The 18292-nt window shown below is 35.9% G+C and overlaps 1 protein-coding gene across 5 annotated transcripts in view; it reads left to right on the top strand.

The window, feature by feature from the left end:
- The window catches only part of LOC118263742 (protein Jumonji), a 29086-nt gene extending 18157 nt beyond the window's left edge, over positions 1-10929 (top strand). For 3 of the 5 annotated variants that reach the window (XM_035575914.2, XM_035575907.2, XM_035575922.2), the window contains 4 exons: positions 25-210; positions 814-918; positions 1027-1761; positions 2570-2717. In XM_035575914.2, the coding sequence (XP_035431807.1) occupies positions 25-210; positions 814-918; positions 1027-1227 (492 nt within the window). In that variant the 3' untranslated portion in view covers positions 1228-1761; positions 2570-2717. Of the gene's footprint in view, positions 1-24; positions 211-813; positions 919-1026; positions 1762-2569; positions 2733-2810; positions 2977-3090 lie in introns of those variants that run through there. The other 2 variants (XM_050704071.1, XM_050704070.1) reach the window with 2 other exon arrangements.
- Positions 10930-18292: the final 7363 nt, after the last annotated feature.

Genomic DNA, 18292 nt, shown 5'->3' with positions numbered 1-18292 from the left:
TTTTTAATTAAAAAATATTTACAGGAGGCTCGTGAGAACGGTGAGTGTACAACATTCTCACTCGAAGAGCTGCTAGTGCGGATAGGCAAAGCGAGTGATGTGGACAGGACCACCCTCATGGTTGCACAACCGATTTTTGATAAAATCCTGAGAAATGAGCTTACAAACAGGCTAATCTTGCAAGAGAGAGGCATGAAAATGGTGCACCGGGTAAGTCAACACTTCATCATTTTATCATTTGTCCCATGTGGCACAGTTTGCACACGGAAGTTTTGATTTGTAAGGTTTTGACTTGAGATGTTAACATACTACAGTTATATAATATATATAACTACATATATTTATGTTGCAGTCAAAACTCTTAATCAGTCAATAGTACTATTGACTAGCAAAATCAGTTAAAAGTACTTTTGACTGAATAGTTTGGTAAAAACTGATTTTGACTGAAAGTTATTGGTGAATATTATCCACGTGGCCAAAGAAAAAGTCATTTTCGGTGTTTTTACCAATACATATATGTATATATTTCATTAGTGGCTGTAGATTCCGTAAATAATGATCATTTTTATTTCTTCCTTCTGTGTATTGATGTCTAAGTAATCTATCAACAAATAAAAAAAATTGGTTTTAAATTTAGTCAATCTTGTAAATAAATTAATTTCGCAAATAATGTCATATATATAGTACTAGTATAGATATAGTACTCTGTGGGTCCCACGGATCGAGTGGTGCAAGGATCAAGTCTAGACCGGTACCCAAGACACCTATACACGATGTATTTGACGTCATACCGTATTCTTTACGTTGTTATAGCCCGAAGTCCATCAACCGAAAAATACTGGTCGTCGCAGAAGACGAAACAGAACATTCATTCAAGAAGAATGTGAATACTGTAGAGCCACGCTGTTCTTCTCTAAGGTAAGTCCTGTGTTTATTGTTGGTCTTTGTACTCAGTATCTCACTGGTGGAGTTGCTGGTACTAACTGTGCTATCACCGATTACTCATGACATTTGCTTGGCACACAGGTGGTCGGCTTAGTGCGGAACTCATATCTGTGCTTAGAACACGCACTAAAGTTACTCACCGTTAAGAAGATGCCCATAACTGAAGACATGCAGATTGTTACCAAGGTAACAATCGAAGAACTAAATAACATCAATGACGACATGAAAAGACGAATCGAAAATGGCGAGGAGTTGGAGCCAGAAGGGGATAACAACAATTAAACTGTTACTGGATAATTCCATTTTTGTTTCAAAAGACTATAAACGTAAATGTCAACCTTGACATTTCAATCTCAATCTCTTGTATTGGGGTATCTTCAGTGGATCAACCTAAGAAGGATAGGGGACACTATATGAGTATGGCAATGAGGAACCCAAGTCGCCAGAAACAGATACGGGCCATATATATCTGGACCTGCTTCCGAAACATCCTCGTCTCATGATGAAGCTCCGCATACACGAGGTCCACGGAAAGCAACTTCTATCGGCGTGCCTGATACCAAAGAATAAATTTGTAAAAATAATAAGGATTGCTTGCTTGAAGACAAGGAACCTCACTCATCTAATGCCTCTGGTGTTTCGGGTGTCCGTCTGGTCGTTAACCGGCTTATCCCATAAAAAAGAAAGAAAGGGATCAACAGATTAGTGCTGAAGATTGAAACGAATCTGGCGCAGATACTACTCAGACGCATGCTGTAGGCGGCGTATTGCACGAAGGTCCAGTATTTAGACCCACAAAGGAAGAGTTCCAAGTGTGTGAGTGAAAAGTTCCAAGATAGATTTAACTTCTTTTATTTTTTTAATTCTAGGATGGCTGTCTGCTGCAAGGTATGAACCAAATCAGTAAATATGGTATAGCGCAATAGATTTAGCTTAAAAAGCAAACTTTGTCAGCTATGCGGTACTTTTGCGAAGGCTCTGTTGCGTTAGTTTTGGCTCAAGCGAACCGTTCAATATCACTACATTGTATCATACAAAGTCGCTTTCCGCTGTCTCTCCCTATGTATGCTTAAATCTTTTAAACTACGGAACAAATTTTGATGCGTTTTTTATACAGATAGTGATTTAAGAACATGGTTAATAAGTAAATAATTAACGCGTGCAAAAGCTAGTAATTTACTAAATAATTATCAAAGTCTCGTTGAAAACTAAATTCTTCCTGCTTATCAAAATGTTGATTACAGAGATGCACTCGCCCTAGTAGCATTCTAAACGGGAGCTAGTTTTTTAGTGAACGCGTTTTTATCATTTTGTCCACTCCAGCCTCTGGTTAAAGGCTTCCTACGAGATTGGTATAGTTTTTGGACAAACTCTTATTCCTGATATAAAAAAGATCTACTAATTAATAGAAATGAAATCATATTTATCTACTAATAATTATATATCCAAAAGTTACTAAAAACATTTCTTCACTGAGTTATGCTAAAAGATCTGTGTCGTGGTATTCATTTTCTCTATTTGCGAAAAGAAAATGTGATGTAAAACTATGAAACTGTACTCTAGCAGTCTCCATGCTATTACTGAAAAACTGAAGTTCCATACTAAGAAAGAGTTTTTGTTGCAGAATATTAGCCAGGATAGCAACAATATCCTCAACTTTCTGGGTCCTGTGTCCGGATTAACTGCACCCACTTTAAGCCTGGGGATGGCATTCTCAATGGAATGCTTCTACTGGGACATGCTATATCGTGGATGGACTTTTTACATAAAGGGGATCCTAGGATCTGGTAAGTCTTTGTTTTAATTTATTTATATTTGAAATAATTTTAATAAGCATTTGTACTATATATTTTTTTAATTATCAGGTATGCAGTCCCAGCCAAGCAGAGTGAGAACTTCAGGAAGGCAGTGAGTGTTCCCTGTCCCTCTTTTTGTCAAAGGATTTTTTGATGATGATATCCTGAGAAATGAAACAGAACATTTGTTCAAGAGGAATGTGAATACTGTAGAGCAACGCTGTTCTTCTCCAAGGTAAGTCCTGTGTTTATTATTGTTAGTCTTTGTACTCAGTATCTCACTGGTGGAGTTGCTGTAGCTAGTAGCTATGCATTCACCGATTACTCATGATAGTTTCTTTGCACACAGGTGGTCGGCTTAGTGCGGAACTCATATCTGTGCTTAGAACACGCACGTCGGAGCCAGAGGCCGTCGGATTTGGAGCCAGAAGACTACGGTGATTAAACTGTTACTGGATAATAGATTCCAACGTGTTTCCAAAAGCACGTTATAGATATACCATATTATTATATCTTAATCTTGACGTTTTACACCGTAGTTTAAATATTAATAATATAATATCGTGTCGTAAAGTTTTATACAAAGGCATTAATTACATTTTGTACTCACGAAATATAGATGTTCACCTAGAACTATTAAACGCATGGGAAATAAACCGCAAAATTTAGAAAATTCATAAGGGATTCCGGCGTAGGGACGTGACGACCCCATCGCCCGTTGGTGGGACAGTGTTCCAACTGAACTGTCTCATCGGCGCAATCAGTCAGCACCAGGCGACGGTTAGTCTCAATAAAACTTATCTACCAGGGAACTTGGCTACTAGAGACGAGAACTTGTGTCGCCACGCGTGACACAAGAAATTGTATCTCTAGTAGTCGAGTCTATAGAAAGATAGGATATTGAGACGAGCCATCAAGCGCAATTCGGACATAGCGCTTACAATCAACATCCACGGTGCACTGGCCCAACTGTACTCTGTGGCCTTTTTTGTTAGTTATTTTTTTCAGTTATTTTATTAAAACGTTCAAAAAGAAAAACAGTTAAGTTTCAGAAAGTGGTTTCATATCGGTTCACGAATGTTACTTGCGGTTGTAAATTTCAAAGTTTATGGATGTTACACTGTTTCAGAGTTTAATAGGCAAATGTGTTATTATGTGATGTTGTTGGTGTGTTCTTTGTAGACCGTTAGCTTCACTTTACTCATTAGAAATCGGTTGAAACTAGACAATCAATTGGCAGACTCCAAAAGGAAGAAAAAAACACAAAATTTCCTCAACATCTAAAACATGTATCATCTCATATCGTTTAACCACAGTGTGCCTTACAAAGGAACAGTATCACTGACCCGTTGTGTTGCGTTTCTTTAGACATATCTACTAAAATACATAATAAATTTCCATTCCGCCAGAAGCGCGCTTGATTATCTCCTAAAAGTTACGACAGAAATGTATTATGCAATAGTGCAATCTCTATGCAAACAACTCCCAACAACATCCGACCAACTTGTTGATACACGGTAGTTAGTAAATTAATATGAAAAGGGTAACTGACCAATTCTAAATTATAGGTAATTTTTGTAGTTCACTCAACATTTCAAAATACAATGTTACTGTTATAATCCTGATTATTCCATAATGTCGGGTACCTTATTCATAGTCCTAGATAGATAATAATTTGTAAGTAGTTCAATTCAATATTAGTACCAATTGTTTCACCATCATTAGGACCACTTGGGAGACCTGTGTCTCGGTTCGACCAGAATTTAACCAAGGTCAAGGGGAAGGTGTGGGTGAGTTTACACCACACCCAGCACCCACCCCCCATCCCCAAAAAGCCAGTAGAGTACTTGTGGTGCAGCAGCTCTGATATTGTGGGTATCCATTAGTTTACCGGCATGTCCTAAAATCGAAAAAATACCCACATTTCAGGCAAGACGTCCAACCGGCCGATCTGGAACTTCAGGAGAGGCTTGTGGACGTCTGTGGTTGTTAGTTAAATTTCTTAGATAGTTCAATTTTATACAACTACATGAATGTAATGTAATGTATAACATAACATATTATGTGGTTGTAGTTAATCGTTATGTGTAGCCAATTTCGTTGGTAGGTGACAATTGTTGATTTATTTACATTCCGCTTGAGGCCCGGAGGTATTATAGCGTAACCGCGGCGGAATTTAGTCAATACAATAAAAGTTGCGCGGGTAAATACCGCCGCGGGTCAGCCCTAGTGCGGCCGGGCCTAAGGTAACATTCGTAAATTGAGTGCATAAGACTTTCTGAAACAACGTATCACTGTCATCTCTTATGGACTTCGGTTTTATTTTTGCAACTCCCAATAACAATTATCAATTTTTACATGTAACCAGTATTCATATTGTTTATTTTTTTAAGTTAAATATTAGTTGGGAGACATATTAAAACAGTACCTACAAATTCAAACGTACTGGAAAGTTCTTTATAATTGTATTTCTTGTGCTTTTGTTACATATATGTATGTTAAGTTAAACTTATTAGTCGGAAAATCTCCTTTGTCGTCGGTGGATAGAGATGCCTCGTCATCCTATTTTGATAAGAATATTTAGAGACCTGGAGCGAGGAATATCTTTAATAATTTGTCTATTGTTCCTTTTGAAGCAGTGCTTGTACTCGGACTTACAATTTGTGCCAAAGAAGGCATTGTGTAAATGTACACTACTTATACAGTATGTTAACTAACAGAGGGCGTTCTTTTAAACTCGTTAATCTATATCATTATTATGAAATAGATGGGTTCACCAGGAAAGCCAATCCGATGAATCATATGTCTACCGACGTTATACAGACAATGTTGGAGATGATTGCGTTCGTGACTAACAACTACGAGCAAGTGGCCGCCAGCCTCCTTTACCGGCACACACACAGACCTCAAATCGACAATCTACAGATCAAAAAAATAAGTTTAGTCGAAATGTCACGACTTTGTTTGGGGCATATGTAATGAAGGTGCTCAGTGTAAATTTCGACACGAGTTAAATGTGAAATATATGAAAGAAATCTTTGAGGTTTTGTCACGATTATCAGAACAAAACAGGTTCTGATAATAGACCAAATTGCACGTATTTGCATGCAAGTAGAGAGGAAGAGAATCTCTTTTTAAGTCTTGAATTGGAACTTGATACCGGAATATTTACCATGTTTTTCATTTTTATGAGTTTTCAATATTTCGGCACTGTTGCAAGCGCCATGATCACGGATAAACTGAGTTTATCATAGCAGTTTTTCCGTGATCATGGCGCTTGTAACAGTGCCGAAATATCGGAAAAATTGAAATAATGGTAAATATCGCGTTTCAAGTTCCAATTCTAGTGTTAGTGACCATGTCAGTTTAAAAACTCTTTTTAACTGCTGGACAAATACCTAGATAGAGCTCTAGCGGAAAGATGTGCAGCTATGTCTAACGCGCCTATGAATATGTATGTGAACGAATATTTACTTATAGAAAAATAATCAATAAATTGCAACGTTTCTTTAACGTATCGATTTAAAAATTTTGGTAAATATTTTAATATTTAAAAATATAAAATTGTCTTGTTTTTGAATGATAACTTTTTTTAGCATGTATGGATGCTATACTATTGCGGGTTAACAGGAACGCCCTCTGTTAGTTAACATAATAATCAATACAGGGTGACTTCACTGAAACTTCAGGGTTAATTTTGTAGGAAATTCGTTATATTATCACCTCCCGAGAGGAATACGTCGAATTCAAAGTATTCACCCTGTATATAAAAGATAAAAAAACTGGCTGAACTGATCCAGTGGAAATAGGTCGTAATAACAATAATAGAAGAGTCATAAGAGTCAAATATCTCGGAAGGGACTCCCTTACACTAACGAAGCCATTATCTCATGTTAGATGAAACGGAGCACCAGGTGCTCGACACGGCGGTAAACATACAATCAAAGAAATTAATATGATAACTTAATTCCGAAAATCATACACAAAAAATAAAAGACAAATGGAATAATTAAATATTACAACATAAAGGCAACATATTGGTTACCTATTTGCACAATTTTCCTGAACGTTGACTATACAAGCTAATATGAGGTCACAAATACAAAATAATATGTGGCCCTAGTTTCACAAGGCAGGCAGACACGAATCGCGGTCTAAAATAAGACAAAATTTCTGAATAAGTATTAATCGCGAATGGATACAATTATCGAACTGAGCTAATAAATTTGCTAGTTTAAAAATATAACATGACTAAGATTAAGGTAAAATATTGAATAACTAGAATTTCACGTTAAAACTAGCACCGCCTTGACGTTGGTGACTAGGCAGATTGGTATAATTATGATCGAGTTCGCTTCTAGTAGCAATTGATTATGAATTGCTCGGAACCTAATCATCAATGGTCTAAAAAGTTATTTCTCTTTTGATAACTTTGTGTAATCTCTGTAGTGTAGCGTTCGTAGTTGTAGTGACGATAAGTTTCGTCAGTAGGTAATGATTAGTTTGTGTTAGGTCTTGATTTGAAATTTGTCATAATTCGTGCCATCGTTCGCGCAATCGCGTCGTATAGGTCGAATGGAAAGTACTAAAATTACTAAATTCGAAATGTAAGTATTTAGGATATGTAACACTTGCGTGATATGATTATTGGAAGTGTTTAGGATACAAGTTGGAATTAAGTACTACAATAAGTACCGTACGTCATATTGTGCGCGACACGTGTTTGGAATGGGCCGTTGTAATATAAACAATTGAGTGAAAATACACATTGAACACGATTCTACGATTGACACCAATAAAACTTACGACAGAAGCGTGGCTTGTCAGTTCACGCGAAACGACGTGTAACTCGTACTATTTAACTTACATGGTATTTAGATCCCGTTTCATTCATGGTTCATTAACAACTACTCACTTGCCCACAGAGTGTACTTTGGTTCCAATTTGTATGTTTAGGATTATTTCTTAGTAATAAGGCTAGTTTATAGTATATTGCTTATTAGTGTGGCTGCAGGTTGTCCCTATTCCTTTAAAAGGGCCTAGGTTTAGTTAGGTATAGAAAGACATCAGAAGATGCAGGTTACTCTTTACCTGAAACAAGAGTTAGGTTAAGTTAGATTTAAACACGTGTTACCAGACGCGGGTCCCTTTATATCCAGGGTTCTTGATAATCCATGAATCGCAATTTATCAGATCTAGACTCTCTCTTCAAAATAGTTTTATTTCAGATGTACCGTGTGACTGGTGAAATAGGTTCAATACTTATAGAGAGTACTCGGTACTCGATTCTCGTTAACTTTATATAAAAAAAATAGATGCTTAATTTTTTTATCGAAATGTCTCTAAAAATAAATGAAATTAAATTTGAATAAAATGTAGGTAGGCAACAGCTGTACAGTGTAGGTACCTATGTATTCTGTGTTGATAGCGCGCTGCGCGATTCGTACGTCCGCGCGGTGTCCAAGTATTCCGCAGTTAAATAAATAAATACTGGACTCTCGGTGTACTGTGTACGAAGTTTACTAAGAAGTTATTTAATATTTCATTTTTATGTTATTTTATTTCATGATATATGTTCGCATACTATCACGTCCTCAAATATTGAAGGTATCTCACCAGTCATTCTGTATATTTAATCACATCATACATATTATGTAAAATTTGCAAAAATGATCGATGGGTATGACTTCGTACCAATCAATGGAAATCTTATTTGATTAAGAATCGGGCCACAAACAATGTGAACAGTAACTCTGTATAAAGGGAATTATTTGTACATAGTTTTGTTTGTGTGTGTTGTGTGTAGTTGCAGTATTTATGTGTTTACAATTTCGCACGTCTGAAACCGCCTATTACTTTGAGAATTCAGCCTCATTTAGTTTAATTTCCGATAATAAGTACTTCAAATTAGTATTATAAGTTGATTAAGGTTATTATTGTTTAATTAATTTTTTATACTAACCAGACCGCCTGATCAAAGTTGATTAATATTTCAATGAATTAATGAAAAGTCGACTTGGCAATCATTGTTCATATTTATTGTTTAGCAACCAAATGTGTTTACGCTCTGGTGGTATACTTTGACCGTATGTCTTGGATGTACATTAAGAGGAATGTTTGACGAGATTGACCAGGGGCCTTAGTCTGCTATTACAATAGTCCCTCTTGCACTGCTCAAAGATCGACCATTCTGACACAATTGTAATAGCAGACTAAGGCCCCAGAATATGTTCTGCATTGGCCACGCTACAGTAGTGTTAGTCAAACTATTGTAATGTTAACTTTACATAAGTACACTTTTTATGGTTAAAATTATAAATTGATATTAATGATAAAATTAAAAGATACATTAATTAAACTAATTCTACGCAAATTTTCTAGACGATGGGTTCTTTAACTTTGTATTTTCTCAAAAATTTCATTAAATACGTCAGTTTACGCCTTCATTCTGACTGACACAAAAAATTAACCATATTTTGAATTAAATTCAATCAATTTTATCTGATTTTGGAATATTTTAAGAGCGGGCGGATGGTGCTTTTGGCTTATTTTCTTTTCCCAATCAACTCTTAACCGAAATGAATTGCTCTTTGCATTATTAGTTCAGGTGAAATAGTCTATTATCATTTATGCTAGTATAGTCTTTGGCACGTAACTTGGCAATCTTTTTTTTTAAATAATAAGAAAATTCCGCCAATCGCTCAGGGATTGATCCTCACAAGCATCGTGCGATTGACTATTGAACGTCTGCGTATTTTTAGTTAATAAAGTAATTTTCTTGAAAAAAATGATAACAAAATCTTGCCAAGTTATCTGCCAACCTTTATAGAAGGGTATGTGTAGCTAATGTTAATTTGCTACTTCGATAATAAAATTACGGTCGCCACAAGCGCACCTAACATATTCATTGCAAATGTTTCTGCTCTACTCTCACGAGGTGGTCCTTACACTCCTAGTTACCGCTGACATGCAATTCTCCTTATTCTAATTGTTTACGTACGATCTGGTATCTTCACGCCGAGGGCTGCTAAGCTTCAGTCGCTAACGTCACGCCTATGCGTGTCTAACATCAACAAACTTGATGAAGTTACTCTCATCAAAAACAATGCAACGTTACAGCGAAATAAATGCTACTCGTAGGGAGATAGGGCAATATTGTACATTTAATAAGAACGACGGCCGTCACCGAGATGCCTTTGTTATAATTTAACCCGTGCTTTACTTTACAAGTAAGCAACTAAGTGCATTATATATTGACGCTTTTTACTTCTAAATTAATCTTCTAAGTTGTATATCCAAATATCGCGGCGCTTCTTGTCTATTCTGTTTATTTCCGCCATCGCACTTAGATTAATAAAACTAATAATCATAAGGTAATATATGTACTTACAGAACGTAGGTATTCAATTCGTTTGAATATTACATCGTACTTTTCCATTAGAAGTGTTCAATTATCTTCCATTAGTAACTGAATCAAAATCCCATCTCGGTAAATATTTTTCTCGAATGCCTTTCCAAAACCCTTGTGTATAGGTAAATGTGGCGATATGCAATATTCATCGCCGGGTACTCGAACTAGTGTTTAAGTAATTTCTAGTAGTTTGTAAGTATAAAAGCAGTGATTCATTTTGTAGTGCATGTAAATCACTGTTTCATTCCATTGGCGTAACTTAATATCCTATTCGTGTTTAGATGTAGGGTGACTTTTTTCTTCTTCAGCTATATGGTAATTAAATTAATTTGCAAAGGTGGTCAAAATTATTATAAGTTGCCATAGCCATAACGAAGCCAAACCTTAAAACACACCAAAGCGTATTAAAATGCAGATTCTTTATTTAGGCTTTTCCGTGGACAAATGATATTAACAGCACAAATTACTAATGTAACTGACCGCATAGAAGTATGTCAAGAATAAAATGTAATATTTTGTTAATTGCTTTATTATATAATATATATGTATAACATTGTGGTGCTTGCCTGAAAAAGAAAAAAATGATTTTGGCAGAAAACAAAAATGTATCAGATAGAGAACACACAGAACTGAAATTTCGATGTGATATTAGAGTACGTTCTCGAATTATTATTTTTAGTTTCGCTTCTTACTCGTATTTGTCACTAAGTGTAAAGCGTGTATTCCAAAAAACTTTGTATTCCATTTTTCTTAATATAATGTACTGTGAGTAATAAATGTGTTGTTTTATTTATTTTTACCCAACACAGTGTTTCAAAAATACAGGAACATCAATAGCATCTTCTAAAGTATAAAGCTTATCATACCTACTCATTCAATGGTATAAACTCGTACTGTCTGGAAAAAGCTTGCGAGTATATTTAGTATATTTCCAATCAATTTGTAATTTCACAAACCTGCATTATCTATTGGTGTTATGTGTGGGGGCCGTGCTATAGAAGATTGGAAGTAATTTAAGTAATATTTATGCCCCGTCCTTTCCGGTGCAGTGTATTGAACATATCCTCTAGCGCATTGATGAACAGTTTAGGGGAAATAACATCCCCCTGTCTCACTCCTCGATGCAGGTGGATAAGTTCAGACTGCCGGTTCTGTACTTGGACAATCATAGTTGCGACATCATACAGATTTCTCAGCACTTGGACATATCGCTAATCGACTTGGCACCGTTGCAAGGACTCCAGAACAGACCAGGGTCTCAATAGAGTCAAAGGCTTTCTCGTAGTCCACAAACGCCACAAACGTTCCTTAGTAAAACTTCAAAAAAAATACTCTCAGAGACAGTTAATGGCCCATTATCTTGCTTTAATGACAATTAAAGTTAAGTATAGCAAAATCTTTACTTAAATATTTAATAATCGATTATGACGTCCGCCATCTTTGTCGAACATATATTTACATCATATATTTGCCGACTCCTAATCTAAGGAAACCTACGAAAAGTTTAAATTAAGTGTACGCCGAAATCAGCGTTATACATTCACAGGCACAATTAACCGTCCACATTACAAATACGTCACCGCGTTGGTTTAAGGAATGTTTGACTGCACGGTTGGCGCGGTGGCTGGGCAACTGGCTGCCGTGCAACGTGTCGCGGGTTCGATTCCCGCACGGAACAACTCTTTGTGTGATCCACAGATTGTTGTTTCGGGTCTGGGTGTCATGTGCATGTGAAATTGTGTTTGTAAATGCACCCACGACACAGGAGAAAATACTAAATGGGGCAACGATTTTAAAAAAAAAAATAAAAAAATGTTTATCCGATGGCTGTCATGTTTCAAGTGGGTACTTTGGCAATTAATTAAACACTCTGACCCTTTTCCTGCATTCAGATGCATTTTTGTAACTTGGTCGAAATTTACATTCTCAGCGATCGGGTTAGTGTGAGTTTTAACCTGATTATCCTGCTCTTTTTGGTGTGATTACCATTTTGTTTGACTTTCTGCACCCACTTGATTACTGTAATCGAATAAAAGTGCCACTGGATGGAACTGGAGCTGCAAGAGCCGTAGCTTTTGCCGATGCTGGGTACATCCTATTAAATAATGACGCAGACACTTTCGGTTAACGACTGAATTTTATTTTTAAAAACAAATGACAACTGAATGCAGGCAGTTACACATTACTTCAGATAGAAGGTGTTACTAGTTATACATAATATATTTTGTTATCTGTAAATTATTACAACACCCCCACTTAACAAAATATACAAAGAATCCCAGAAACATCAGTTTGACATAATGCCCAACATTTTTACAAATTTATAATGTTTACAAGATGATAAACCTTTGGTTAGCAAGTCTGCTGGCATATCCTGAGTAGAAACATACTGAATTCTAATTAACTTATTTTTAATAGCATCTCTAACGTAATGATGACGAACATCAATATGTTTTGTTCTATTATGTGACTGCTGACTAATTGCAAGCTTTAGGGCACTTTGATTGTCACAAAACAATGTTATTACATTTACATTTCCTGTAAGTTCACCTAGTAAATTACTCAAGTATACTGCCTCTCTTGCAGCTTCAGACAGTGCCACATATTCAGCCTCTGTACTAGAGAGGGAGACTGTCTTCTGTTTCCTGCTTTGCCATGAGATCACAGACCCACACATGGTAAAACAGTAACCAGTATAAGACTTCCGGTCCAGACTGTCACTGGCCCAATCTGCATCAACAAAACCCTTCAATTCAGTATATTCTTTCCTATAAATTAAACAATAATCTTTAGTCTTTTGTAAATATTTCAAAACTCTCTTGGCATAATGGTAATGGTTTTCATTATAGCAATTATTAAACTGACTGAGATAACTTATAGAATATGCAATGTCAGGTCTTGTTAACACAGCCAAATACATAAGACTGCCTATTAGTTTTTGATAAGGAATATCCTTTGCACATTTTTCAGATTGTTTTATATCCAATTTACACTCTATTGGGGTATCAACAGTTTTACATTTAGACATATTGAATTTATTTAACAATTGTTCTATGTAATGACTTTGGTCCACAGTTATAGTATTACACTCCTTGTTAACATTAATTCTCATACCCAAATAACGTTTCACAAAACCTAGATCTTTTAATTTAAATTCTGAAGCTAATGATGATTTTAATTCCTCTGTCTTTCTAGTACAATTTGAAAAAATCAGAAAATCATCAACATACACTGCTACAATGACTTTAACTTTATCAGAATTTTGAGTAAACAAACAGGGTTCATATTTACTATTTGTAAAACCTAAATTACATAAACAATCTCGTACTTTTTCATACCATACCAATGAGGATTGTTTTAACCCGTAAACAGCCTTTTTAAGTTTCAATACTTTGCCATTACTTTCCTTTACAAACCCTTCAGGTATAGACATATAAATATCTTCCTTTAAATGACCATTTAAAAAAGCTGTTGTTACATCTAAATGTGTTATATCCATTTCCCATTGTACACTGAGGGCAAACAACATTCTCAGTGTAGAATGCTTCACAACAGGAGAAAAAATGTCAGAATAATCAATACCTGGTCGTTGTGTAAAACCTTTTGCTACAAGTCTAGCACGATAACGCACTTTGTCATTCACATCTAGCTTTTTGTTTAACACCCACTTACACTGCACTATAGAAACACCACTTGGGACATCAACTAGTTCCCATGCATCATTATATTCAAATGACTGCAGCTCCTCACGCATGGCCAGCTTCCAACTGTCAGCTTCTGGTCCAGTCAGCGCTTCTGAGAAGTCGATCTGCTCTGTCTTAGGTGTATTATCGTAGGCACACATGTTACTGAAACCATAACGTTCAGGGGCTTTCCGTATTCTCTTACTGTGTATGTCTACCATACTATGAGTATTTGTCGTAGTTCCCCCCTTATTCACCATCACATTGTTGGATGGGACCATGGTATCATCACCAGCATCACTATCAGGATCTGAGTAACTAGGAGAGCTAGAGGTATTCAGAGATTCTCTTACTGTAGATTCCCCCACTGAATCTCTGTTCTCTAGATCTGTCTGTAATGTGTCAACTTGTGCAACTGGTACTTGAGTGTTTTCTATACCTTGTTCTTCTTGTATCCAAATAGCATCATTTTCCTTGCATTCTTTATATGTTTTTCCTTCCAACACTGTAATATCCCTTTTTACAGTCACATTATTTGTTCTAGGATCATATACTCGATAGCCTTTAATGTTTTCTGAAAAACCCATAAGAATATATTGCTCGGCTTTTCTGTCCCATTTCAATCTTCTTTCCTTAGGAATATGAATCATTACTGGACTGCCGAAAAGGCGAATATGACTCATATCTGGCTTCTTTCCATACCACGCTTCATAAGGAGTAATATTATCCAAACTCGAAGTAACTGACCTATTTTTCAAGTAAACTGCTGTATTAGATGCTTCTGCCCAGAACTTCTTTTCTAGTTTTGCATCAAAAAGCAAGCATCTAGCCTTTTCTACAATAGTTCTATTGGCTCTCTCACATATACCATTTTGTTCAGGTGTGTATGCAACGGTTTTCTGATGAATTATTCCTTCTTGTGTCAAATACTTTTCCATTTCACCACTACAAAATTCACCACCATTATCTGTACGCAAAACTTTAATTTTTCTATTTTGCTGGTTCTCCACCATAGCTTTAAAATCTTTGAATTGCTTATATACTTGATTTTTGTGTTTCAAAAAATAAATATAATTCATGCGACTGAAGTCATCCACAAATAAAAGAAAATATTGCGCACCACCTATAGATTTTGTTTCCATGGGACCGCATAGATCAGCATGAACTATCTCTAAGGTTGCATTACTTCTTTCACCAACATGTGAAAATGGTAGTCTTGTCTGTTTACCTTCGCAACAGGTCACACATTTTTCCTTCAACATGTTACTGGTAGTGGGATATGACAATCCGTCCACAATGCCATTCTTCATTTTTTCCATATCACATCTATTAATATGTCCGAGCCTCCTGTGCCAAAGCTCTGCACTAGCAACTGCAGGTGCTGCTAACATGCATTCTGTCTCATTCGTTTTTAATTTATAAACACCGTTAATTGATTCTGCAGTAGCAACTAACTTATTCATTTTGTTGCGAATGTAACAATTATTATCGTCGAAAACAACACTGTTTCCGTTCTTGATAAGTTGACTCACTGACAATAGATTTGTCGTCAAGCTTGGCACGCACAGTACATCTTTAATTGTGATATCGTATTTACGATCAGTCGTTATCAATACGTCTCCGGAACACAACACTGGCACTTTCATATTGTTTGCAACGGTGATCTCTGATAAACATGGATGGAAATTTGCATTGTTTATCCACTCTTTATTTGCAGTCATATGTGCACTTGCGCCCGAGTCTACGTACCATTCACTTTTACTATATTTTCCATTAAGAAATACCACACTAAAAGCGTTAGATTGCTTATTTTTCTGCAATAATGGACACTGGTTTCGAAAATGGCCGGTTTGTTTACACTTGTAGCAGGTTACTCCTGTCACTTTGGACTTGGACGCGGACGACATATTGCCGCCATTTTTGTTATTTGGCGTCTTGTTCGTTCTTTTAACGGCGAATGCAGCGCCACTTTCCGTTTCGGTCATTGTTGGAACCTCCATATCAATTAATTTTGATTTTATTGCATCTGTGGTAATCTTAATTCCAGAGTGTTCTATGGCCATTATCATTGGAGAAAATTTATCTGGCAAACCGGCTAGTAATAATGATCCTAACCACTCATCTGTAATTGTAAATCCTGTGCCCTTTAATCTTTGCGCCGTCTCAACAACTTGCGTGACATATGCAGTCATTGAATCGCAGTTTTCTTGTCGTATGGAGATCAAATGACGCAACAATGTTATTTTCCTCGAAAAACCGGAATCATCAAACATGTTCTTTAGTTTGTTCCATAGTTCTTGCGAGTTGTTTGTTTCTCTAATATGCACGTACAATCCAGGGTCTATAGTTAAAATCAACTTTGCCTTTGTTTTTGCGTCGTCTGCAGGTTTTAATTCGATGCCGGCTATTGGTTTGATGTAATGCACCATGCCTTCGAGCACCAACAAATTTTCTGCCGCAAAGCTCCATTCGTCATAATTCTCTCTGCCTTTCAATTTCGGTACACTCTGAATATAGTTTACAGCCATATTTCACGAAAGTTTGCAGTTTTTTAACTAAAAAACACCGGAAACTGATTGCCCATAACCTATTAAATAATGACGCAGACACTTTCGGTTAACGACTGAATTTTATTTTTAAAAACAAATGACAACTGAATGCAGGCAGTTACACATTACTTCAGATAGAAGGTGTTACTAGTTATACATAATATATTTTGTTATCTGTAAATTATTACAACACATCCAACGTCGCATTACTCGGATGCTTGGTGCACCTCGAATCACTGTACAGGGTGCTATCAGACACGCGGAGACCGGGACAAGGCCGTCATCGGTGCACATCGATGCAATGGAAGGACGTTCTGTTTTCAGACGAAAGCAGAATAGCCCTATGAGGTACAGATGGGCGTCAGCGAGTGTACAGACGACCAAATAAGAGATTTGGCCTGTGTACGATATTGGAAACTGTGAGTTATCAGTAAGGTTCAATAATGATTTGAGGCGGCATCAGTTAGGACCCTCGTACCGATCTCGTAGTGTTTGACATAGGTAAAGTGTTATTGCAGGGATCTGGGAGAGGGTCTTCCAGACCATGTCGTGACATTTGCACCATTTATTGGTGAAATTTTTCGGATAAACGTTATGGATTAATGTTTTGGTATATGAGGAAAAGGAGATTGATTTACTTGTCTTCAAGACGGACTGGGAATGGGTATTAAGGTGGAAACAATTGTGGCTATCGTATGTGCATGTGCAACATTGGATAATATAGCATTATTGGTAGATGGTTTAGTGCCAATGAACTGTGTTGGTATTCACATCCAAAATGATGATTTTGCCAGTGTACTGATTAAAGAAAACACCAACACCAATGATTTTATGGTACAACCTCCTTTGGTTGATAGGTTTCTATGTTAATATGAATAAATAAAAATCCATAAAATAATCAATTGTAAAACATTTATTTCAATCCTTTTTAGATTTTTTCATTTCTTCTAATTCTAATTTAGCTTTATACATAAAATAATAAAATAAATATGTTTATTTGAAGGCATTTACAATCAAACATTTACAGAGCACACAAAGTAATACATGGAGTTGTACAAAAATATAACTTCTGAAACATTCTAATAACTTCCAAAACAAAGTCACAAATGCAAACATTTGTATGAACTCTGGTACTCAAGCGAAAGATTAAACTTGTGTTATGGGTACCAGCATTTTTTATTTAGATTAGATACTGTATTGTGACATTATACACTACAGTTTTTATTCAGAAAGTACATAGTCGAATTCAATATCAGCTTCAAGATCGAGCAATCAATTATCAAACTAACAATTTTATACATATAAAAAGACTTAGCTTGCCTATTTTGTGTGTGTTGAAATTAGTCAAGTCATTAATAGCGCTTCGGTGTCTTCGTAACTCTAAGTTTTTATCCAGCTGACAACCCTTTCACTACACTCACGGATCGTAGTAGAATGTATCGAACAGATTTTGTTGATCTTATTATAAATGACGATGCCAGAATCTCTATAGGCCACCCTATGACGCTGTCTCTTTCCTTGGGAGCAATTTAAGCAACACTGTGTGAACCTTTTTGTATATAAAACTAGCTATACGTGTGACTGTTTTTTTATCATCAAGCTGAAATAAACAGAATTTATATAGGTACTTAGGTATGACAATTATCATAACAAATCATTCTGTATCAATAATAATAATAATTCCTCCTTACAATGTATATGTTACGGTAAGAGTGAATAATTGAAAATTATTAATAATTTTACCCTAGTAGTGATAAATGTAATAAGTGGCCAAGATGTTATTTTTATTTCAATAAACAATAATATATTCTACTTGCACAACAAATATTTGTTGAATTCTATGATAATATTTAAAAAAATTTAATTAGTTGCATTTATGGTTGCTACAGAAGATTTACAGGCAAACCA

The sequence above is a fragment of the Spodoptera frugiperda genome, chromosome 25 (assembly GCF_023101765.2).
Source record: "Spodoptera frugiperda isolate SF20-4 chromosome 25, AGI-APGP_CSIRO_Sfru_2.0, whole genome shotgun sequence".
Classification (NCBI taxonomy): Eukaryota; Metazoa; Arthropoda; class Insecta; order Lepidoptera; family Noctuidae; genus Spodoptera; species Spodoptera frugiperda.
The sequence above is the reverse complement of the archived record's forward strand: the minus strand, read 5'-3'. Positions and strand labels throughout refer to the sequence as shown.